Genomic DNA, 25,047 nt, shown 5'->3' with positions numbered 1-25,047 from the left:
TGATTCGTTGTCAGACTCCTATGGGACCATGCAGGGGCAACTCTCTAGGCTTTGTTTTGAGTTCAAGTTTGAGTTTCCAGATGCCATGTGGTGAGTGGGGTAAAGGGCTAATACTATCATCACATCACTCTGGAGCTGAAGGGGAGAACTCTTTATTATGAAGAATAGACTACCTTGGGCATCTTAATGGCCCATTAAGAAAAGTAGGGGCTATTGAGAGTGAGTCTATTTCCTGCCTAAAAACATGTTTCTCTATTTCTGATCCAGGGAAATACGTTCTGCCTTTTCAATATTTCCCAGGATATTTCATTTTTCTAGGAGAAGGCTAGGTGCTAACTTCCTGCACAGTGTAGCCTTTAAAATCAATATTTCTGTAGCTTTCATTGAATATTTTGAATGTGGAGCAGCTAAACCTCTGTTCATAATTTTGCGGTGTTTTTGTTGCATAGGTCAATGTATAAAAGGGACTACAAAAAGTAGTGGAAGCATAGGACGACCACAAGTGCAAACTCACATATGTCCATTTAGAAATGATCCTACCTGGTTCAGTGGCCCTTATTCTCAGATAAACATGTATAGGATTGCAACCTAAGTACCATTGGCTCCACTGCCAAAAATTATCAATTGGTGTAAGATTGAGTTGCACGTGGTTATTGTGTGCTGCCTGTATGAGATACCTGAAGGTCCTATTGTGCTTCAATAGTTTTTGTCACTTCCTCAGACTATTTTTTTTTTAAAAAAATGAATGATCTTTCTAGCATGTAGAAATAGGGATTAAAAGTGCACAATAGGCCTGCTCTTCACGTTCACCTTGTATTTGATAAAATGCATCTCAGAATAAATGTTTTCAAATAACAACGTATTTGAGCATATATGCCTATGATCAGTTACTGCTGTATCTGAAAATTTTAAAATTTGGCAGTGCATTTCCAGCCCACAAAAGAAATATCATTGGGATCTGATCCTGTACTGCTTTAGGAGTGTGGTCCCTGCTCCAATACACAGATCCTGGAGAAGTTGCCCGCTCCTGCTCTAGAAGCAGAGCTGCTCACTCAGAGTTGCCATTAAGTCAACTCCAAAAAGGGCAGGAGACATTTTCCATTTAGATTATCCAATATTGTAATTGCGTTATTTATGTATCTGTGGGGGAGGGGGAGGCGCACATGCTTGTATACACATTTGTGTCAGGGTTCCAAATAGCATCCAAAAGTAAATCAGAGTCCAAGGCAAAGTATTGCTCAAAGTTCCAATTTATTAAGAGAGTCATGTTGGCACATCTAGGAAAACGCAAATCTGAAAGCTTCCCAGTTTTCCCCACCCAGTTGAAAGTTCAAAATCTTGCCCACACACCCACAAGTCCATCACATGGTCCTATCTTCCACTGCTGTGCTGGCAGTTCCACCCATCCAGCTCCGGTCAGGTGCAGAGGTGTAAAGACAAAGGATGACCTTGGCTTTCTAGAAAGAATTTTGTTATGGCTACATAGCATCTAACTCCGTACAATCCCCCCCTCCCATTTTCCCACAATAGAAAAGGCATAATAGAATAATAGAAAGTGCGGCAGGACAAAGATCTAACAGAAAAGATGGCTGCAGGCCTGACAACTTGCTTGATTGTTGCATTGCATCTTTTTCTTAAAACTGCTCTGACAGCATTGCTGAAGAGGAGCATGATGAATTACATTAAAATGAATTGCTGCACTAGATATATAAATGTCTAAGGATCTTCATTTCTTACTATCTCGATTTGTGGTTTGGTAAAGTGCTATTAGTTTTATAAGCAGCTTGGCAGTAGAGTGTTGATTGAAATAATATTTTATACCTTTGGCCCTATATCATCTTTGCTCTTTAATCAGCTATAGTAACCCTGGTGGGCAATCAGTCCTTCGTTATACATTGAAACATAGCTGTTATTTCCTTTTATATGTCTTATTTCTCCTTTCCCAGCACACCTGGATATAGCACAGAAGCCTTAGATCGATGGTTTTTCATTTCCTCTGATCTGGAATCTATAGTTGTCGTCTTAGGAAAAGTCAGCCTCTTAAACCAGTGTCAAAAATTCATATAGGGTTGCACCGTGTTTGAAAGTTGAAGATGTCATAGTTTATTTCTGAGTCATGGAAAAGAAGGAATAAAGAGGAATTTACTCCTCTGGAAGTTTGCTAATCCGAGTTTAGAACATCCCATCTTGAACCCTATTTGCTGGCTAGTTGTCTTTGAAAGGAAAATAAATGTATTGCAATCACTTGAATACTTATGCAAATGTCACCTAATTTTCATGTTATTAAATGAAAGAAGGCCATAATTAAAGCAAGAAACTATGTTAGAATTATGGCAGAAATACAGTTTTCTGAACCACTTAGATAAGCTCAAAATCCCAGGTCTTTATTATCACTGCATTGGTTAACCTTTGTATGGCTCCATTACATTGCTTGTCTGTTTAAGTAGTCAAGAATTGTGAGAGGCTTTCCATAATGGTGGGGGGGGGGGGGCTTCTATTTGGCCATTGGTTTCTGTTTGAGCTTTTTTTTTTAATGAAATAGATGCACTAAGTCATAATAGGCTTGACATAACTCCATTAACCTGTTTGTTAATGTAAAAGTACCCTGTTTCCCGGACTTCCCCGCTTTTGAGCGCATGTGCTAAAATAAGCCCTCCCCTAAAATATTTAACCGCATGCGCAGCTGGTCCCCACCATTTCCTAGGGAAAAGGGGGGGTAACATGTCCCATGTGCCCCACATGCATCTGCCATCCATGTGGAACCGCAAATCCTAGCTACTGCGTCCTTTCTCTTAGTGGCGGTCGCAAAAAGAGCAGAAGACCCAGAGACGCTAGGCTGGCAAGAGTGTGCCAGAAACAGAGAACAGAACTTCTGGCCCTCTCTGAATCAGCTGAGCCACATGCCAAGGTTTTAAGGGGCCTCTTGCACCTCAAAAATAATAACACCTCTCCAAAAATAAGGCCAAGCGCTTATTTCAGGGGTGAAAAGAAAATAAGATCCTGTCTTATTTTCAGGGAAACACGGTAGTAGAAAACTATCCCTCTGTTTTGCTGTTTTGTTTCAGTGAAAAGAACTGAAAGGTTCTGGGAATACAAAAACAAAATTCAAGAGCTGCATATAACTACAGCACACAGATTGCGCCCCCTCCCCTTTGTATATCAGAGGATTTTGGCTCTCTATATTGTGGATACTTCTGGAGGAAATTTGTGGTTATATTTGTTTTGCGTGTGCTCCAAGGATTTTCAGTCACAGCTCTCCAACAGTGATGAAGGGGGATTTCTCCAAAGTTACTTGGATGTATTTTGGGGAAAATAAGTGGCATAGTATATATAGTAAACAGTAAGTATTAAATCCCAGTAGCCAGCTTTTTCATGCATAACTTGATCTATTGCCTGCCACTTGATTCAGGACAAATTATTCTATTAAATAATTCTTCATGGGTTTTGAACTCTTGTGTCTTCTCTTCACCTGCCCTCAGGATTCAGATTCCCAGGAGTCCTACACTGAGATGGTAGGCTTGATGTTACACATTTCTTCTCAGAATTACGGCTCTTCCTTGGAGCTTCTTTTCTCTTGCATGTTTTAATCCTAAACCTTTTACCCTCCAGCCTTGAAGCATTTGCTTTTTTTTTTTTTAAAGTTCCTTCCTTTCTCTACCAGTGAACCTGTAACCCTAACAATTTATAGATGCCTCTGCAAAAAAGATGATGAATGAGTTTGTAAGCAGTATATATAGAGCAAGAGTTTTATCTAAAAGAATGGGATTAATTACCCCTTGATTTGTATACTGCTGGACTAGCTCAGTGTTTTTCAACCTTTTTTGTGCAAAGGCACACTTTTTTCATGAAAAAAATCACGAGACACACCACCATTAGAAAATGTTAAATTTTTTTAACTCTGTGCCTATATTGACTATATATAAAGTGTTTTTCCCATGGCACACTTTACACTATGTCACGGCACACTAGTGTGCCGCGGCACAGTGGTTGAAAAACACTGAACTAGCTCATCTCATCTGGAAAAACGTTTGGGAGCTCCTGAAACAATGTTTGGAAGGTGTATGTGAGATTGAACAAACTACGTCATAAGCAAAATAAGATTGAGGCAGCATAAGTGGGGAATCCAAGCATTCTTGATATAAACTTACAAATGGTTTTAACTGTAAGTGCCTTGTTTTTTTAAAAAAAAACTTCTAAGGATATACCGTAGTTTGGGAATCCTACTAGATCAAGTGATATGTAGGCCAAGAGTGCCTTTTATCACTATTATATGGCCATATTAGCTAGATGTTTGCTCAATTTTTCATGCCCCAGAGACATCTAGACTGGCATAATATAAAACATTCTGTCTGAGGCTTTGAAAAACTTCAGCTGGTATAGAAAGTGGGCATTTCACCCCAGGTAGTCCTCAACTTACAACCATTCATTGGCTGATCATTGGAAATTACAATGGCACCGGGGGGGGGGGGGACACCACGATCACATGATAAACATTTGGACACTTGACAACTGGCTTTATTTGTGATGATTGATGGTGTCCCCGGGGGTGATCACCTTTTGCGACCTTCTGACAAGCACAGTCAATGAGGAAGCCAGAGTCACTTGACAACCATGTTACTAACTTAACAACTGCAGTGATTCACTTAAACGTGGCAAGAAAAGTCATAAGATGGGGCAAAATTCACTTAACATCTGTCTTGTTTAGCAATGAAAAAGTTTGGCTCAATTGTCGAGGACTACCTATATTGATAGATAATTAGATGTGTTGAGCCTATCCTGAGTCATCTTTTTTTCACAGCAATACTGGTTACCAGTTCATTTCCAAGTCTCTTTCCTAATACCAGTATGATGTAATGGTGAAGGTAATGGACTTGTACTAGGGATAATGTGGTCCAACTCCACCTTTAGCCCTAGAAGCTGAGAGTTTGTGTCAGCCACTCCCTCTTAGCCCAACCTATCTTGCAAAGGCTGCTTTCATGAGAATAAAATAAAAAATATATCTAAAAAAGAAAGAAAAATGTAACAGTGTAAAGGACCATTTTGACTTGTACCAGTGAAAGTTTGTTAGTTTATTTATCAAACTTGGAGGCTACCCATCTCACTAACAGAACATCATTTAAAGCAAGAAATTTCTTGCTTCAGATTCCATCACTGTTAATACTTATGAAAGTTCTAAAACCTGGTTTATTTATTTCTCATGTATCTCCTGAATCAATATTATTACTCAGCCGTGGGCTATTAATTTAGCTATATCTGGTTTTATTACTATGTAGGATATTATAAATGCTAGAATGAAATTCCTTGTATCAATGTACTTTTATTCTGCTTATATTGTTCTGCTTTATCATGTGGAACTTTAATATCGTACGTTTTCTTGAGTGGCTCTTTGGCCATAAAAACAGCGTAGAAATATTTTCAGTCAATCAGTAAAAAAATCTATTGGTTTTCCTCCTTGCATTTTAAACAATATTATTTAAAGGAGGAAAGCATTTTAGCTGTTGATGTTGAATCCTGTGATGATGGAGGAGTGCAACTACAATAAAGGACTTCCAGTGCCCTCATTATTGGACAATTAGGAATCATGTGTTTTTGCTGATTTAGTGCCAATCAACCAGATATCAGCCCTGTAATATCTGTTTCTGCCTTCCCCTGAGAAGAAGCACTATAAGAATATGGAGGTGGATTTGCAGAAAGATTTCAGGTTCTGTAGAACCTGTAAATATAGATTTATGTACTATAGTCATATACAGCAATCAAAGTGGCATGCCGCACTATCTCAAGGTACTTTTCCAAATAAAAAGTGTTTATGGCACTGTTTTTCTAGCATTGGGCTAGTAGGCTGGTCTATATAAAGAAAAACTCTGCTTCAAGATAAAAACATTTTTTTCAGCAGTTGCTTACTCCAATTGTAGTTGTACATGTTGCAGCATAGACTTTAAAAGCCATCATATTTAACTCCAAGTAAAGCTACATGTTTGGAAGTCATCGCAGAGAGATGGAAGCCCTGCTAAACAAGCTGTGTGGTTTATTGAATGATAATAATCTACAACCAAGGTTTCAGATCAGTTGTCTTCTATTAAGGATTGTTGTTGAGTGTCCCAAAGGTGCTTTTTCAAAAGGCAACTGGACTTTCTTCCTGTTGTTTTTTTGAAGACATTTAGCTTCTCATCCAAGAAGCTTCTTCAGCTCTCAAAAAGGACCTTTGAGACAACCATGACCTGGATGACTCCATAGATTGTTGTTGAGTATTAGTACATGCCAGGATAGATGGAAGTTGGGCAGCGTTTTTTGTTTTTTTCCTCTTATAATATGATATCATTTCTTATTTCCTACTTGGCAGATGGTTTTGGGCTGCTGCTGCTGCCCAACTGTGGTAGAATACCCTCATCCTGAGGAGGTAGGCCATGTTGCCTGCATTCTGTCTTCTGTTACGTTTTGCAGAGTTCTTTCCCTTCCCTTACTCACTTCATCATATTCTCCTTTATATATTTCCTCCACAGTATTCCAGGTCCGCTTTCTGTTAACCAAGTTCACAAACTTTCCCATTTTAAATCTAGACTCATCTGACTCAGTGTATCTAAAGATTATCTGAGGAGCCTACTTAGACATGCTTCTCAGGTGACTGGATTCAAAATAAAAGTATAAGTAAATTAAGTCTAGAATTTGTTGAGCTGTTATGGTATATCTAATGGCTATTAAATATTATGAATGGATTTGAATCCTTTATTCCAAGAAATTACTATAAGTCAGGCATGGCCTGCGCATTACATCCGGCCCACAGGGTGCTTAGATCTGGCCGGCAGGGCCGACTTGGAAACAGAGGACTGGCCCACAGTGCCTCTACCAGTGAAAACGGAGCTCAGAGTTTTGTTTGACCTCTGGCACTAGGGTGGGTGTGGCCATCTGGACCTCACTCATGTCGGGAGCACCTTTGGTGGCTCGAGTGCTCTGCCAGCATGCGGCCCTCCTGAGCTCCGTTTTCAGCGGCGACAGCCTCGTGCAACCATCTGCCAGTGAAAATGGAGCTCATGAGGGCCATGCGTGGGTAGAGAGCTTGGGCCACCACAGGCGCCCTGACATGAGTGCTGTTGAGATGGCCAGGCCCACCCCAGCCCCCCTGAGGTCAAACACAAATCCTGATGCGGCCCTCAGTGAAATTGAGTTTGACACCCCTGCTATAGGTGGTTCTAGCACTCCTTAAAATATACTAATATATAAGAGCCATAAAGTACTGAGAAACTTTATTTTACTCTTGTTCCTTCAGTATTCTGCTATTGAAAGAATTGATGTGGCTTCATGTCCCCATGTGCCTATTATTAGTAGTATTAGTATTAGTATTATTTTGAAGGGCGGGGTGCCCTCAAGTCCTTCTGGACTGCTGGTATCTGCCTGTACAAATCCCTGCAACTTTCTTGACAAGATTTCAGAAGTATTTTGCCACTGCCGCCTCCCTAGGACTGAGAGAAAGTACCTGGTCCAAAGTCACACAGCTGCTTCTGTGCAGAAACAGAACTGGCAGTCTCTCAGTTTCTAGCCTAACTACTACACTGGATTCTTAAACCTAATCCATCATTACTTTATTGTATGATTTTATGCAGTGGTGGGTTCTGGATCCCATTGCAACAGGTATGGTGCAACGGAGCTGGGCGTCCACCATAGGAACGCTCGCAGCGCACACATGCGTACTTACCACCTGCGACGCTCCAGGATGCCTCCGCGATACTCCAGCTGCTCGGCAGAGCGTTGCGCAGGAGCCGTACGCTCTGTGCGTGGAAGCGCCAAAGAGCTTGAATACCAATAAGGAGCACGGGTGGGTGGGCCCTCCGGAGTACCGGAACGGTACCTGGTGCTCCCGGCAGGCACCGGTATTCCCATACCGGGGCATTCCGGTTGTAACCCACCACTGGTTTTATGTCTGCAAACTTTTTTTTCTCTAAACTGCTTTAAGAGAAATGTGGTAAAAAGATAAATTACTTAAAGGACATTATGAATTTCTAATGGGGAAAAAATTGGATTGCCTGCATTTCTTTTAGAATAAACTGCACATACATATTGGTTTTAAAAATCTTCAGTGATAGGGTTTTTTTCCCCTCCCCATTTTCATAGCTTGTTTATGTAAAAACTAAACAAAGCCTTGAGAAGGTTAAGTCTTAAGTGGTCAAGTGAGTTCGTGGATACACCCATGAAATTTTCCTGGCAATAATATACAAGTGGTTTGCCTTTACCTTCATTTAATATTTTCTAACTTTCTGGAGTTGCCTGCAGACCTGGAATTCCTTTGTGATCTCTCATTTAAGTGCTATTCTTGCCTGGTCCAGCTTAGCTTTTAAACTCAGGCAAGATTGGCAATGTGCTATTACTGAGATTTGGGGGGGGGGGGGTGTCTTGAATTTCTTCCAAACAATTCCATTGTTTTTATTGTGCTGATAAATTTGGCAAACATGTATTACTAGTTAACTTACTATCATTTTTTAATTTTTTTTATTGTTACATGAATTAAAAAATTCAGTTTATCTCAAGAAAGCATTTTTTTAAATTTAAAGAATCTTAGAGAATTTGTCAAAATTCAAAGAATCAAAACATATATTAATTTCTATCTCACACTGATAAGTTTAATAAGCCTCTTGGGAGCTCCTGGTTAATTACACCATGCAATAACTATGTCAGTACGTGATGCTAGGAAGGGCTCTAGTTCTCTAAATTTTGGTAAAAGTGGGTGAGTCTGGATTGGCATCTCTTTTAGCTTCCACTTGTATTATTACAACCCCCATCTGATTATGGCTGCTTTGTACAAAACCTGTCAAAGGTTTGCACTGATTAGAAATTAGAGCCAACACTAGATTAGAATGGCAGATTACATCTCATTTGTTCCTTTAATATTAGGATTCAGACCACTAAATATAAAGAGAAAGGGTTGACGTTACATTCTTCCCTCCCAAGGAAAATACTGTTTTTATAAGAGAGGTTTGTATTGGCAGACAAAGGGGTCTTTGCTCTGACATGAAGAGCAGAGTGCTAGGAATTTTTGATTATGATTGCAGCATGGGCAAAGCCTTAGGTACAACCCTTGACCCTGTCATTGTGATCCTGTTACTGTTGTTAAAGAAAATGAAGAAAAGTAAAGGTACATCAAACACAAAAATGAAGATCAGATTTCAGTCGCTTCCTATGCCTCCCGCATTATAGTCTGTAGAATTCTCCTATATTTAATTGCACTCTTTTATGATCAATCCAAGGTTTCAAGTTTTTTTAGAGTGGCAAGAGAAATATCTCTATAACATAAGGTTTAGGTGGGAATACAGTTTCAAACAAAGCTAAGCAAGGCCATGCCTAACTAGTACTTAAATGGGAGAGATCCAGGGCAGACCCTGTCTGAAGGTTAGGCTGTGAAGTTTAAAAAAAAAACACCCTGGAAAAATGCATTTTCAGCCCACGTTCACTAAAGAAAATTACATTGATTAGGCCATGTCAATCAAACTCTGCTCCAGAGCTCCAAGTGCTAAACTAGCTCATCCCCCAATTTGTTATAAGGAAGACTCAGCATGGACAGGAATTCAGCCCAGGGAATTTAGAAGGAAAGAAGGCAAACCACCCATTGACCTTTGAACATAAAATGTATAATGCCTCCATAAAGTTCAACTCGCACTGTGTTCTGGCTATCAAAAGGTGAGAGTTCTAATCTGTATACTCATTTGCATTAAATTACATCACCCTGGTACTTAGTCATTTTGGTTAGAAACATCCTAGAACTATTGTGACTCATTTGAGCGTTACTACCTGAGATAATAATTCACCATACCATGCCCATAAAAGTCTTCCCTGTCCTTTGGTCAAAGGTAACAACTGAAATTATTCAGTGACAACTTTCAATTTAATCACGCACCGTTCTTTCCGAACTATAAATAGTGCTTGAAATGGTCAAAAAGCATTATATCAACATAGAAACTTTGGTAATATGTTGTTTTAATTTCATTTCTTTCATTGTGACAGCCCCTACCTCTTGTTTTCGGTTGTTGTTTTTTTCAAAGATTCACAAACTCAGTCAGGATAATTGGTATCTTCCAGGTCACCTCACTATCATGGTTGTTGAAAGCACAGACACCCAAAATTTGATGCCCAGGGCTTTCACTTGTAGAACCTATGTCATGGGAGCAATACTTGTTACTCTATAGAGATGCAAATTATATATTTGATAATATATGATACCAATAAAGGAGAATATTTGTAATTTAGGGTTGAAATGAGGGATCCTTGGTTCTCTCTGAGCTTGCTTGTTTTCTTGCAGATGTTTCATTACCTAATGAAACATCTGGAAGAAAACAAACAAGCTCAGAGAGCATCAAGGGCTCCTCAGTAATATATAGCAATAGGTCTTAGACATATATACCGCTTCACAAAGCTTTACAGCCCTCTCTAAGCGGTTTACAGAGTCAGCCTATTGCCCCCAACAATCTGGGTCCTCATTTTACCCACCTCGGAAGGATGGAAGGATGAGCCAATCTTGAGCCGGTGAGATTTGAACTGCCAAATTGAAGTCAGCTGGCAGTCAGCAGAAGTAGCCTGCAGTACTGCATTCTAACCACTGCACCACCAAAGCTCTCCCATATGAATATGGCCTCATCTTTCAAAAATAATTTATAATTGGGTACAAATTTATCTACACTTTTTCTTTAGCATCATCTACAATAAACAATACCATTTAATGTATATATCATTTTGATATAGTTGTGCCTATCATATGTTCTTCCATATAAATTAATCCAGACTATATCTGGGTGGAAATCTATAATTTTATTTAGGAGGCCAAAAACCCAAAACTGCTTCAGAATGTTTGAGGGTAAAAATCTGTAAATAAAATAAAAATTACTTGAAATAACTGAGATTAGAAATAAAAGATTAGACCCAGGATGGCGAACCTATGGCACGCATGCCACAGATGGAGCTATTTGTCAGGGCCTCCTGAAGGTCCCTGAAGCCTCCGGGGAGGGCTGTTTTTACCCTCCCCAGGCTCCTATAAACCCTTTGGAGCCTGGGGAGGGCAAAAAAAGCATGCAAAAAATGGGGGGAGTGCCTCTCATGTGCGCATGTGCAGTGGGAGGGGGCGTGCGTTGCATTATGGGTGCGGCACGCTCACACACGACCCCACCGCGCTCCCCCCCTTATGGCACACGAGCCAAAAAAGGTTCGCCGTTGCTGGACTAGACTATTCTAGAGACTAGAAGTTAAAAAATGCAAATGTTTTGTATATCTGAAAATGTCACTTCCAGCACTTGATGAAAAGTAGACCTAGCAGTTCTATTTTACAAATGATATTTTGTTTGTTACTCAATGAAGCATGTGACCTAGTTTTTCTCCTCTATGAAGCATGAAACTGAAATCTAATGATTTTCCCTCTGCTGATTCTGTGTGGAGCCTATAAAGCTGCTTTTGTACTGTTAATTATTTTAAGAAGAAAAAATTATGCTGAAGTTGCTTTTAAAATGTCATTCTTCCTCACCTAATAATTGATTCTTGCCAGAAGCGACCCAAAGAGGTAGATTTTTAAAAAGTATGTATCTTATTTAGTATTAACCTCTTTAGCTTTATAAGATTGGTTAATCATTACTGCAGCTTATGATGAAAAATCCTTTTCCTATTTTCCTTACAAGCTGCCACTCAAAAGGAAAATATTGTTTTTCCTTTTTAGTGTCCATCAGACTTTGTTTTTCTCAGTATCATCTCCAGAATATTTATAAAGCCAGTCATATCTGACATCTCCTCTTCTGCTCACTTCCAAAATACGAAGCCTTCTTTTTCTGTATTAGGCATCACTAGAAAGGGCTGTCTAACATATAAGTTAGACAACGTTTTTTAGAAAGCTGAGAAACTTCCATGGATGGCGTGAGTGGTCAAAGGATAAGTCGCTTGCCCAAGAAATTCTGTACACAATCCAATCAAAGGCATGTAAATGTTGATGTAACCCGATTTCACTCTGGGATTTACATCGGTGTAAATGCCTGTGTACTGTATCTCCTAGCCAGCTTTTCTGTTCATTCCTGCTTGGGCAAAGACAAAAAAGGGGCAGGGTGGCTTTAACAGTTGAGTAGAGAATGGAATTTCAGCACATCATGCAAACTACACTTGATGGATTTCTTTTTTCTTCACAACTAATAAAGCACAAGAGACCTTCCTCTTGTCATCCAGCCACAAGCCTCATTTGTTCTGGCCATTTCCTGCCTTCGGGTGTTCTCCCTTCTTCCTAAGACTGGAATCATAAATGCACTTCCCTGGGAAACAGCCCCATTCAAACCAATGAACTTAGTTCTATTTGGACTTGAGCGGAGAGTTCTGTTCTGACCTAGGCTTCCCAAAAGCATGAAGCCGACTCCTCATCCCGATAAAACCCCTTTTATTTAGTTTCAAGTGAATTCCTCTCCAGCAAAGTCCCAACCAAGAGATTTCCAAATGCCACTCTGTAGCAGACAATACTTGGCAAGAAGTCTGGAAAAGATCTTCACTTTAATGAATTGAACTAATTGTCTCCTGCAAACTCCCCTCCCCTTTTGCTCCTCTTTATTCCCTATGGGAAGGGCCATTTACCGTCCACTTGTGGCTTTACTCCCGAGTCATCCCTTGTTCCTTAGCCTTTCCCTTCTTCTAGCAGCTCTGCACATGCGCACACTGGGAACACCGAAGGCAGCTGACAACGGTCAGACGGCCCTGGCCCCATCCCTGCCTCCAACCCAGAGCCCTCATCAGAGCCTTCCCCAGACTCCAGGACTGGCCCATGTTCCTCTCCAACCTCCTCATTGTCTGACTGCTGTCGGATCTGCTGGCCCCTTGTTCTCAATATCTACCTCAGTCCTTCTCACCTCTCTCTTTTACAGAGTTTTGTAATCCACACATAAACACAGAGAGAGAAAGAGAAAGAGAGACATCCTTTAAACTCTCTAGTCTTAGAGGGAAGGGAAAGGAAGAACATTACAATGGCTCTTTCCTGAAAGGATCCTTACACTTCTGGATGCTAGTAGCATGGTTTGTCTGTTACCTCTCCATCTTTCTTGTACCTCTCTACTTTTGGGGGGATTAACTTTTTTTGATGGGTAAAAGTGTAAAATAAATGCAAGGATATGCATGCAGGATTTCACTTCAGGCTCGGTGTGTTTTTTTTTTGCGCCTCTGTTGCCAGGTGAAAACTGAAATCAGCGTAGAAAGCAAACACCAGACTCTCCAAGGCCTGGCCTTCCCTTTGCAGCCAGATGCACAACAAGCCATTCAGCTACTAAAGCAGAGGAAAATCAATTACATCCAGCTGGTAAGGGATTCTTCGGTAGGGTTGGGGGGGGGAGAGCGCTTTCAGTTTAATTGTCCCAGGTTTTGCTCGTTTCTGTGCATGCTCTGCTTGCACAAGTTGTACTGTTGGAGTTTCCACCTCATTGTTATTTTTGTTTTTCTCTTGCCTTTGTTTCAACAGAAGCTGAACCTGGAGCAGGAGACCATAGAATTGGTCCACACAAAGGCTACAGAAATTGCTGATCTGCCTAGAAGAATTCCTCAGGATTCTGCCCGCTACCACTTCTTTCTGTTCAAACACTCTCATGAGGGAGATTATCTGGAGTCAGTAGGTAAGCTGTAACCAAATCTACAGCTGAGGAAAGCTTTACCTCCTCCCTTTGGGCACGGAGTGGGTATTTTCCTTACCTCCTAGAATGGTGTTGCCATCTGGGGAGGAAGTTTAAAACTTCTCTGGCGGATTCCTTATCCAAGCACCTCTGTAATTACAATAGGTGAATCTCCTGGCATCTGAGGTGGCGCAGTGGTTAGAGTGCAGCACTGCAGGCTACTTCAGCTGATTGTTAACTGCAATTCGGCAGTTCAAATCTCACTCAGTTCAAATCCCACCAGGCTCAAGGTTGACTCAGCCTTCCATCCTTCTGAGGTGGATAAAATGAGGACCCAGATTGCTGGGGACAATATGCTGACTCTGTAAACCGCTTAGAGATGGCTGTAAAAAAAGCACTATGAAGCGGTATATAAGTCTAAGTGCTATTGCTATCCGCAGTCTAGCCGGCTGGGAAGTTCTTTCACTTCTCTACCTAAGACTGATCTCTTCTGCCCTGCTCTGGAAAAACTCAAAAGCAGGAGTAAAAATATTTCCTACACACAGTCCAGAAATGCAGTGCGAAACTAAACAGCTTCATCTCAAAGGTACTCTTTTCAAAAGACGGGGGTGGTGGTGTCCCCCTTGAGGAAGAAGAGGTTTCGAAATGTCTTCCTCCTCAAGGAAAAAAACATAGTCCAGTTGCCTTTTGTGTGGGGGGGGGGGAGCACCTTTGAGTCAACCATGACCTGGATGACTGAGAATCTCCATAGACATTTAAATAATTTTATGCCAGTCCTAAAACAAAAGAGTTCACAGCCCAGGGGAAAGTTTTAATTTGTTTCTAAAATCAGTTACCCAATTCATGTGCAATAGATTTTAGCTATAATAGGAATTGGTATCATTCCATCCGTGCAATATATAAACAGTATACAAATGCAACTGTATTTATTTGTTTTGTCATATGCTATTATGGCATGCAATGACCATTATTTCAACATAGATTTTTTTCTTTCTCCTAGTGTTTATCTACTCCATGCCTGGTTATAAATGTAGCATCAAAGAGCGCATGTTGTATTCTAGCTGCAAGAGCCGATTGCTTGACTCCATAGAGCAAGATTTCTGCCTAGAAATTGCAAAGAAGGTAATGTCAGGGTTCCAAATAGCATCCTCTATGAAATAATAGCTCGAGGAGAGGAGTTCCTCAAAACACGCATTTATTAGAAGAGCCATTTGGCACAGCTGGGAAAAACCCAAATATGACATCTTCCAGGTTTTTCCCCACCCAGTTGAAAGTTCAAGACCCTTCCCCAACACTCACAAGTCCATCAAATGATCCAATCAGTTACTGCCGTGGATGAAGATTCCTCCCATCCACATCCATCCAGGTGCAGGGATAAGGCGACTTTGACTTTCTGTGATTATGGCTACACATCTCCCAAGCTCCATGCCATCCTCCCTCCCAGTTTCCCATAGTAACTACACTATATTGCCAAAAGTATTCGCTCACCTGCCTTTACTCGCATATGAACTTACTGTACGTGACATCCCATTCCTAATCCATAGGGTTCAATCTGACGTTGGTCCACCTATAACAGCTATAACAGCTTCAACTCTTCTGGGAAGGCTGTCCACAAGGTTTAGGAGTGTGTTTATGGGAATTTGTGCCCATTCTTCCAGAATCGCATTTGTGAGGTCACATACTGATGTTGGACGAGGAGGCCTGGCTCTCAGTCTCTGCTCTCATTCATCCCAAAGGTGTTCTATCGAGTTGAGGTCAGGACTCTGTGCAGACCAATCAAGTTCATCCACACCAGACTCTGTCATCCAAGTCTTTATGGACCTTGCTTTGTGCACTGGTGCACAGTCATGTTGAAGGGGCCAGCTCCAAACTGTTCCCACAAAGTTGGGAGCATGGAATTAACCAAAATCTCTTGGTATGCTGAAGCATTCAGAGTTCCTTTCACTGGAACTAAGGGGCCAAGCCCAGCTCCTGAAAAACAACCCCACACCATAATCCCCCCTCCACCAAACTTTACACTTGGCACAAGGCAGTCAGACAAGTACCGTTCTCCTGGCACCCCCCAAACCCAGGCTCGTCCATCAGATTGCCAGATGGAGAAGCGTGATTCGTCACTCCAGAGAACGTGTCTCCACTGCTCTAGAGTCCAGTGGCGGCGTGCTTTATACCACTGCATCTGACGCTTTGCATTGTACTTTGTGATATATGTCTTGGATGCAACTACTCGGCCATGGAAACCCATTCCATGAAGCTCTCTGTGCACTGTTCTTGAGCTAATCTGAAGGCTACATGAAGTTTGGAGGGCTGTAGCGATTGACTCTGTAGAAAGTTGGCGACCTCTTTGCTCTATGTGCCTCAGCATCCGCTGACCCCGCTCCGTCAGTTTACATGGCCTACCACTTTGTGGCTGAATTGCTGTTGTTCCCAAATACTTCCACGTTCTTATAATACAGCTGACAGTTGACTGTGGTATATTTAGGAGCGAAGAAATTTCACGACTGGATTTGTTGCACAGGTGGCATCCTATCACAGTTCCACGCTGGAATTCACTGAGCTGCTGAAAGGGACCCATTCTTTCACAAATGTTTGTAAAAACAGTCTGCATGCCTAGGTACTTGATTTTATACACTTGTGGCCATGGAAATGATTGGAACACCTGATTCTGATTATTTGGATGGGTGAGCGAATACTTTTGGCAATATAGTGTATGTTTGAATATGTGGCAGGCTTGAGGCCTTATCCCCCGATGACTTCCAAGCCTGACAGGTAAGTCTTTGTCCTCTGGATTCATAAGCATCTTGAAGGAAAATGATTTCTCTTCCATTCTAACTAGGCATCTAGTGTTTTAACCAGTATGAAAGAGGGTGATGCGGGGATCTGAAGATTGAAGCAACCAGAGGTTGTTGGAAGGACATGCTAGAAACAGGTGTCCTAATACCATGGACAACATGAAAAGTAAGATAAGACTTTAGTGAACCCATCTCTAATGAGAAGAAGAAACGTTCAAGTCCTGAAAATAAAACCAAAACAAATTTAGAAATGGTCCTGTGAAGTAGGAGTGGAGCGAACCAGAGTGGAAGCTGGAAAGCTATGGGGGAAGAGAAATATAATGGAATACCATTCCTGGGAAGAAATTCCCAATCTCAGTTGGATTTCAGGTTCTCAGTGGTCAGATCTAAAACTTTTCCTTTCTCTTTTGTATCAGATTGAAATTGGTGATGGAGCTGAGCTGACTGCTGAGTTCCTGTATGATGAGGTCCATCCCAAGCAGCATGCCTTCAAGCAGGCTTTTGCCAAGCCAAAAGGTCCTGTGGGCAAAAGGGGACAGAAGCGACTTATCAAAGGACCAGGCGAGAACGGAGAAGACAGTTAAACCCAGAGGATGGGTCAGCCTCCAGCATCGCAGCTCCAAGGAAATCCACTTCTCTGCATTTGAGCCTGTCCACTGAACTCCAGAGCCTTTTCCCTACTTCTTTTCTCAAAGTCATGTCCATCGGTTTCATTAACAGGATGGGAGGGTTGGAATCGGGGGACAGAGAGGAAGAGGAAGACGACGGCATGCTCTTTTTTCTTACCTTTTGCTCTATGGTGATTTAAATCTAGGGGGAAGGGGTACCCTAGGGCTTTTTGTTCTTTGTTTTTTTTTAAATATTTCTTACAATAGATGCTGTTATTGCTTCATCTTGTGGCCTGTTTTACTTGGAATCTGCACCACTCAAAAGAGTTTTGTTTTCCTCTCATCTAAGAGAGTTATAAACTTCTACCTTGGGTGCTGTGACCCCCCATCAAAGAGAGGCACCATTTGTATGGTAACAATAACTTAGTGGCACTCTATCCTGTCAAAGCCATTCCCTTACCAAGGGAGTCTGTTTCCCTAATATTTGATGCAGTGGTCAGTTGCCTATTGGTTAAGGCAAATAGCAGTATGTTCCATGGATTGTTTTTGAGGTAGGGTGGAGTTGAAGGGATGGGGGTAGTGCTAAAAGAAACAGATCTCCTCCAAAATAGAGGTGCGTTGTTTGGGTTTTAAGAAACTCTTTGTTTCCCAAGCTACTGAAGAAGTAAAACACTCATTTTGTTCAAGAGTCCTGATAATCCCAATCTAGGCCTTACTGTTTGTGAGGGGAAATCTCCATCACAAATCCAGTGATGGGTTGGATTTCTCTTAAAAGATGCTCTGCTTCCTTTCTGATCTGCAGAAAGCTAATTATACTGCCTTTCTTTCTTCCCTGCCTTATGTCATGATGGCTCGTTGTGTGATGTCACAGCCTGGGATAGACACGTGGACGGTTAGGAACTGGGAGCATAATTGTTATCCTGCCCTTATTGGCATCGGTTTCACTTAACTACATCAAGATGGCAAGAATCACCTCACGGGTAGCTCTCGAATGCTTCCCCAGGTCACATTTTCCACGTGTGCTAGCTTGCAGCCTAACACAGCATTGATTTAACTGAGATCATCTTCTGACTTAACTGAGAAAGTAGATTCCTTCCTGATCTGTTTTGTTGGGGAGGTTTTTCACCCATCCATGCTTGGCATCTAAAGTAAAGTCGCTTGGTCCTTGGTCTTCTCATATTTACTCAATTGTTTGTCCTCATCCTAGATCATGACACGCAACCAATGCATCCCCTTGTCATAGCTCTTTAGTTATGTGATAGAGCTTTGCCAGGCCAAAGGAGCATTAGCCCTTTCATTGGTCACTGAATGCGGATGGGCTCTGTCTTTCACAGAATGTACTTTGCCCAGAGGATGTTCATTCCATGTGTTGGATACTGTCTGCCAAGACTAATTGTTTTAGATCCATGAAAACCAGGTGGAAGGAAAGGATAGCCCATAGCATGAAATTGTTAGCCGTGTACATGATGGACGGGCATTTTAACTGCCAAGGAGTCTGGGAAGAGTCTTGATGATCAGCTTTGAACGTCTAAAGGAGAAGCAGACTGTGATCTACTCACAAAAAACTCAAAACACAATTGTGGACTGGGAGGTTATGAAAAACCATTAGGGCAGGTGAATTCGATATACATAATGAAAGTTCCTATGACCCCAAGGAGCAATTTATTGGTCTGCTTTTATATCTCATGCAAACAAACTCTGAAATTACAAGCTTTTTTATTTTTTACATAGCCAATCGTATGGTATTAGTATGGTGGGCTTGAGTGGAGTAGTATTTGTGTAAGAGCAAGCCTGGATGTGCTCTGGGTCATTCTTTCCCCAGTGGGACTGATCTGCAATTTAAGAAAGAAAGAGTAGGTTTTGCCAAATTCCAAATATTCTGTATGGGGGGAAAATAGAATCACAGGTTCTAAAAATAAAAAACTGGAAAAAAATCATAGATTCTCAAAAATAGGACAAAATTTAGGCCTTCATTTCCAATCCCCTACTCACTACAGGAATCCAGATGAAAATGTCTATGATGGAAGTGGTGGTATGCACCATCATTTCATGGATGGGGGAAAGTCTAAATCTTAATTTTTCCTGATTTTTTTTAACTGTTCATCTTTTGCATCTTAGGTTTATTGGCATCCCTTGGGACAGATGTCTTTATAATAATGTAGTGCTTAGAAATAAACAGATCTTGCATCCAGTATATGATTCTAAGGTAATAATTAAATTTAAATTTTGTCCTAAAACATGTTCAAACAGCAAGATTCTGTTTTTAACAGGCATATGCAGTGATCAGCAACTAAAATACAAAATCTAAGCATAACACTGGTCAGTGCACAACATTTCAATTTTTTTAAAATAAAAAAAAAGATGGGTGGTTCTTTGGACATTTTGAAGGCTCTATCTACATTGCTGATCTTTGGCACAATAATATCTTTAAATACTTTATTTTTACTGTGACCAAATCTCAATCAGTTCAGCTAAATCTAGAGATATGATATTCTGTAATATTTGGATTTGGACCTCTGCAGTTTCTGCATCATATATGCAAAGATAGCTTTACTACTTTCATTTTAAGTTTTTGTTGAGAGTGCTACACTCTTGTAATAATATGATTTATTTTCCCAGGCAAATTTTAGATTTTAGGTTAGATTTGTCCTGCGTGTTTTGTTCTATTCTCCTCACCAATAAGAGGCAGATTATTATCATTTTTGTTCCCTATTATATTTTGATGCAGAAGAACAAATATTTGCCATTCCAATACTGATAACAGCTATTACTCTGATCCGGAACTCATATTTCCGTGGGTTCTTGATGAGATATTAAGCATACTTGGATGACTACTGTTGGCATTTTCCTCGTTTTCACTAATTGCATTAATTGATCCATGTGATTCCAACAAATGAGGCAGAAAAGCAAGCTCGCAAGCCCTGCCTTTGTTTTACATCTTTTACTCCCATCAAATTAGTCTGAAACGATTCCTTTGTGGTATTATTGCCAAATATCACTGGGCAATGATGGTGGATCAGTCAGTACTCTCAAAGGCATGATCAGTGGTAAATGAGGACCAGTCAGAACGTCTGTGAAGGAAAGAAGGCAAACAGCCTGCTTCTCAAGCTGACCCTCCACAACCTGCCTTTTTCCCTTCACAATGAAACAAGGGAGTCACTCAGCCTTGCGAAGAGCTGCTTCTCAGCTGTCTGTCTGATCTTAGTAGCTGCTGCCATATGCGTATTCATATTGTGTGTGAATCCCTTTTCTTATTTATTGACTGGCAGACCAATAAAATCAGTTATGCAGTGTGTGAATCATAGTGATCTGTCTACTCTAGAGGTCTTCAAACTTGGCAACTTTAAGACTTGTGGACTTCAACTCCCAGAATTCTCCAGCCAGCTATGCTGACTGGAGAATTCTGGGAGTTGAAGTCCATACGCCTTAAAGTTGCCAAGTTTGGGAACCCTGGTCTACTCTATCAAAACCGACTCTTCCCCCACCCTTGTCCTATTTTATGATCCAAGCTAACAAATAGAGACTAATTCCAGGATAGGGAGACTCAGTACTCAGCTAGACTCCAGAACTTTGTTTTCCTTGCAGTTATGTGATCTTACAAACTTTACCATCAACACACTTGGCAAGTAGCAAAAAAGTTCCACAAAAAAAAGTAGAAACGACTCCCCATCCTGGAATAGTCTCTGAACCAGTTAGCTTGGATCAGAATGTATCTTGCTATTTATATCCAGGATGAACACTTAATCAAAACATTTATTAGATCTGACTAATACTACAAAACGTTGAGCGATTGCAAGAGCATACATCTCGTTATAGAAATAAAGTTTTGTAGGAGTCCCAAAATAATTTTTCAAGAATTATATGTTTACAGTAAGACCTTGCTAATACTCTAACAACTATATTCCTTCCTGTGTGCACACAACTGAAATGACAGTAGTTTTACACTGACATCTCTAGCACACTAAAAGAATGTCTAATTGACTACATGGTTAACACTGTAAGTAGTTTTCATTGGCCATTACAGTTAACTCGCTGCAGATGAAAAGCAAGCTAGGGGTGATTGCTTCTGTATCCATGCTAGTAACTTATCAAATCTTCCATAAGAATCAAGGTTTGGAGTTTGGGAGATGCACATTCCTGACTGGGCTATACGATGATGTAAATTTGGAAATTATGGGGGAGGCAGGGCATACTGTTTTGAATGCTGTATTTTCTAAAAATTAAAGTATTTTTAAAGCAACCTGTTTTGAGTAGTTCTTTAGTAGACTCAAGATATCTGTTGATACAATTGGCCATTCCTTTAATAAACAGTTATGGCAAATTAGATGTCTCAGGAATTCGTGGAAGCTATTGCAACAAAGTGGTTGAATCTACCTTGTGAAGCCAGATGGTTTGCATGTTCATCATGTAACTGCAGAAAAGATCATGTTTGCAGGTCTGCAATAAACCATGGATCCCCGCCCATGCCACCGCCATTTTGAATACTACATATATATAGCCTGCATTGGTGTGTCCACATCTATTCAAGGCCCTATCTTGGCTTGGTTATCAAGGATAACAAGATCAGTTTTACTCTCCAGGTGTTGATAGAGGAGCCTCTCCAACATTGTTCCTTTGTTTTTGCCAAAATACTGAAATCAAATCTGTAAACATAATGTTCCTTACCGTGTTTTCCTCAAAATAAGACAGGGTCTTATTTTCTTTTGACCCCCCCCCCCCCCGAAATAATCACTTGGCCTTATTTTCACGGAGGTCTTATTATTTTTGAGGTGCAGGTGGCAGCGAGTGTGGTCACCTCACGGCTGCTGTTGTGTTGCAATATTTTCGGGGAGGGCTTATTTTCGGGAGTGGGCTTGTTTTAGAGCATGCGCTCAAAAGCCCAATTGGGCTTATTATCCGGGGAGGTCTTATTTTTGGGGAAACAGGGTAAATATCCAGTAGGGAGAGCTTTATTGCTGGCATTCTTAGTGTACACAGTTTAAAGGCAAAATTTATGCAGAATAACAATTAGTAATTAATTTAGTAATTTAATAAATTTATATGCCGCCCAATCCCGTAGGACTCCGGGCAGCTTACAAAAACAAGATAAAAGGTAAGAGTTAAAAATAGAAAAAGAGAAACATATTTAAAAACAACACACAATATATTCTGTTTAGGTGGGGCTGGACCTCGTTCATGAAGTCAACAGCCCCAGGCCTGCTGGAATAGCCAACAAGACATGGAAGGGACCTTGCGAGGTTTGTTAATCCCACCCCCTGCTCGAGGAGCAGCCCCGGGCCTATACCATTCTGGATAAATGGCTCTCTTCTTGAAAACTTCCAGTGAGGGAGCACCCACAACTTTTGGAGGCAAACTGTTTCACTGAGTTAATTGTTCTCATTATCAGGAATTTTCTTCTTAGTTCTTTGTTGGATCTCTCCTTGATAGTTTGCTTCTTGTGGTGTTCCCCTCAGATGCTTGGAGAATAGATAGATGCCAAATTCTCTCAAATATTGGAAGATTGCTATCTTGACACCCCTAGTCCTTCTCTTCGGTATTGCTAGTTCATGCAATAGTTCATCATGTTTTAGCCTCCACTCCTCTAATTATTGTCATCGTTCTTCTCCGCACTCTTTCTAGATTGCAAATATATTTTTGTATCGTGACCAAAGCTGGAGACAATATTCCAAATGTCTTACCAAAGCAGTACAAAGTGAACTTGCCCTTTGAAGTATTAATAACATGTTCAGTTAATAGCAATAGCAATAGCAGTTAGACTTATATACCGCTTCATAGGGCTTTCAGCCCTCTCTAAGCGGTTTACAGAGTCAGCATATTGCCCCCAACAACAATCCGGGTCCTCATTTTACCCACCTTGGAAGGATGGAAGGCTGAGTCAACCTTGAGCCGGTGAGATTTGAACAGCCGAACTGCAGAACTGCGGTCAGCTGAAGTAGCCTGCAGTGCTGTACTCTTACCACTGCGCCACCTCGGCTCTTCAGTTAACATCATTTGATTATAACTTACTGACAAATATATTTCAAGTACAGATTTAAAAATGTCTTGTGTGCCAAGAAAGATGCCTAATATGCAGCTGAAACATAGTGAAGACAACCTGGTATATTTATGCTGAATTCCAAAGCTTTGTATGTTGCCCTTTTAAAGCATGGCACTACCTGGTCCTAAATACCAAAGAAGCATTGAGATCCATTTGTTGCTTCTTTCTGTGTCATCACAACTCAATTATGGAATCAATTCAGTGTTCATAGCTGGTTCTCGTACATTTTGGTGCAAGAAGGTAAATGAACCTCAAGCTATAATTCCCCAAAAGAATCACAAAAATACCTGTATTCATCAGCTGGTTTTTGGCACAGATGCTCAATGCATTTGGGGGCATTATTAGGTGAGAGACATTTGAGGGAGTTAGATTTGATTTATGTACTTAAGAATATTCTAGAGAATGTACTTGGTGGACATAGCCTGAATTTTCTGTCCGGGATATATTAAAGCTAGAACTGCTGTATAGTGGGTAGGCACCATGGATTTCATAATAAGCTGGTCAATTTGTAATTTAAAAACAAAGGAATGTTATTGTGCCATAGTTAAAACTGAGTATTATGCCTCCAAATTAGTAAGCCACGTGGCATAATTCCCTTGCCCAGGATTGAAGTTAAGTACTTAATACATCGGATAGATCCTCACACAAAGAGGTGCAAGTAAGCAGCTTACTCAGTAGGCATCTCTGCCATCAGATGATGAGCCTAGATTTAACATGATCTGCTATAAACAATCCATCTTTATTTAACATCCAGGTTTAATAGTAAGCCAAGAGCTGTCATTCTCTAATAAAAGAAGAGGCTGGAATCAATTCTAATTCATGTACAAGCTGTTCATTTCAGAATTCCTGCTCTGGGCAAAAACAGCCAATTAATTAGGTAGGGCTCTCTTATTTTAGGCCTAAATCTATGTGGACCACAGCTGTCTTCACCAAAAATTCAATACGAATTCATAGGGAAAGGTAGTACAAGTTGTCCTCAACGTATGACCACAATGGAGCCCAAAATGTCCATTGTTAAATGAGACATTTGTTCAGTGAGTGTTGCCCTATTTTACAACCTTTCTTGCCACAGTTTAGGTGTTAAATGACTCACTCCAGTTGTTAAGTTAGTGACATGGTTGTTAAGTGAATAGGGCTTCCCTGTTGACTTTGTCAAAAGATTGCAAACGGGGATCACGTGACCTTGGGGCACAGCGATGGTCATAAGTACGAACCAGTTGCCAAGCATCTGAATTTTTATCACGTGATCATGGGGATGCTACAAAGGTGATAACTGAAAAATGGTCATAAATCACTTTTTTTCAGTGACGTAACTTTGAACGGACACTAAATGAACCTAAATGAACCTGGATTAAATTTACGGCCCTGGGGAGTGTGCAATAAGTAGCCTTGTGTTCCCATGACACAACTGCAACTCTACTTCTTTGCTAATAGTGCAGTTCAGTTCATGTTCTGTGGACTCCAGATTAGCATTAAGCTCATTTGGAAAGTTAATACAAATAAAATAAATAAAACAAGCTCATCTCCATTTCTGCCGCATTGCACACAAGGCTGTTCAGGCTGTGATAGTCATCCCAGCACATGAGCACGTGCGCATCTGATAACCAAGAATGTACAGCCAGTGGCTTGTTTTCTTCTATGGATACATAACAATACCCCACCCCACCCCAATCTGTCTCTCTTATAAAAACAGCGTTACTGTTCTCCACCGTACGTGAACAAATGCACCCTTTTTCATTTCCTCGTTATTTCAACTTATATTTTATACTTTAGTAATATTTGTCATGGCATCTGCCCCCAGGCCTCTTACAGCACAGAATGGCCGTATAGTAGGAGGGTTACAATTGTCCCAAGCCATGGGTATAATACGTAGGCTAGAAATCCAATACATTTAGAGATGATGGAAAAGATTTGTAACTCAGGAGGCAGATGTGGTTGGTGGTTTGTTGCTGTTAAATCAGGACGCTTCAACCGACGTTCCGCCGATAATGTTATCTAGCCTGGTGACAAAA

The 25,047-nt window shown here is 40.8% G+C and overlaps 1 protein-coding gene across 1 annotated transcript in view; it reads left to right on the top strand.

The window, feature by feature from the left end:
* The window catches only part of TWF2 (twinfilin actin binding protein 2), a 76,230-nt gene extending 54,992 nt beyond the window's left edge, over positions 1 to 21,238 (top strand). The window contains exons 6-9 of the mRNA XM_087709194.1: positions 13,169 to 13,294; positions 13,454 to 13,604; positions 14,602 to 14,723; positions 16,807 to 21,238. Of these exons, the coding sequence (XP_087565320.1) occupies positions 13,169 to 13,294; positions 13,454 to 13,604; positions 14,602 to 14,723; positions 16,807 to 16,974 (567 nt within the window). The 3' untranslated portion in view covers positions 16,975 to 21,238. The remainder of the gene's footprint in view (positions 1 to 13,168; positions 13,295 to 13,453; positions 13,605 to 14,601; positions 14,724 to 16,806) is intronic.
* The last annotated feature ends 3,809 nt before the right edge of the window (positions 21,239 to 25,047 follow it).

The sequence above is a fragment of the Thamnophis sirtalis genome, unplaced genomic scaffold (assembly GCF_051295495.1).
Source record: "Thamnophis sirtalis isolate CommonGarterSnake01/CBP01778 unplaced genomic scaffold, rThaSir2_p1.2 scaffold_3, whole genome shotgun sequence".
NCBI classification, from domain to species: Eukaryota; Metazoa; Chordata; class Lepidosauria; order Squamata; family Natricidae; genus Thamnophis; species Thamnophis sirtalis.
This window is presented reverse-complemented; position numbering and strand designations above follow the sequence as displayed.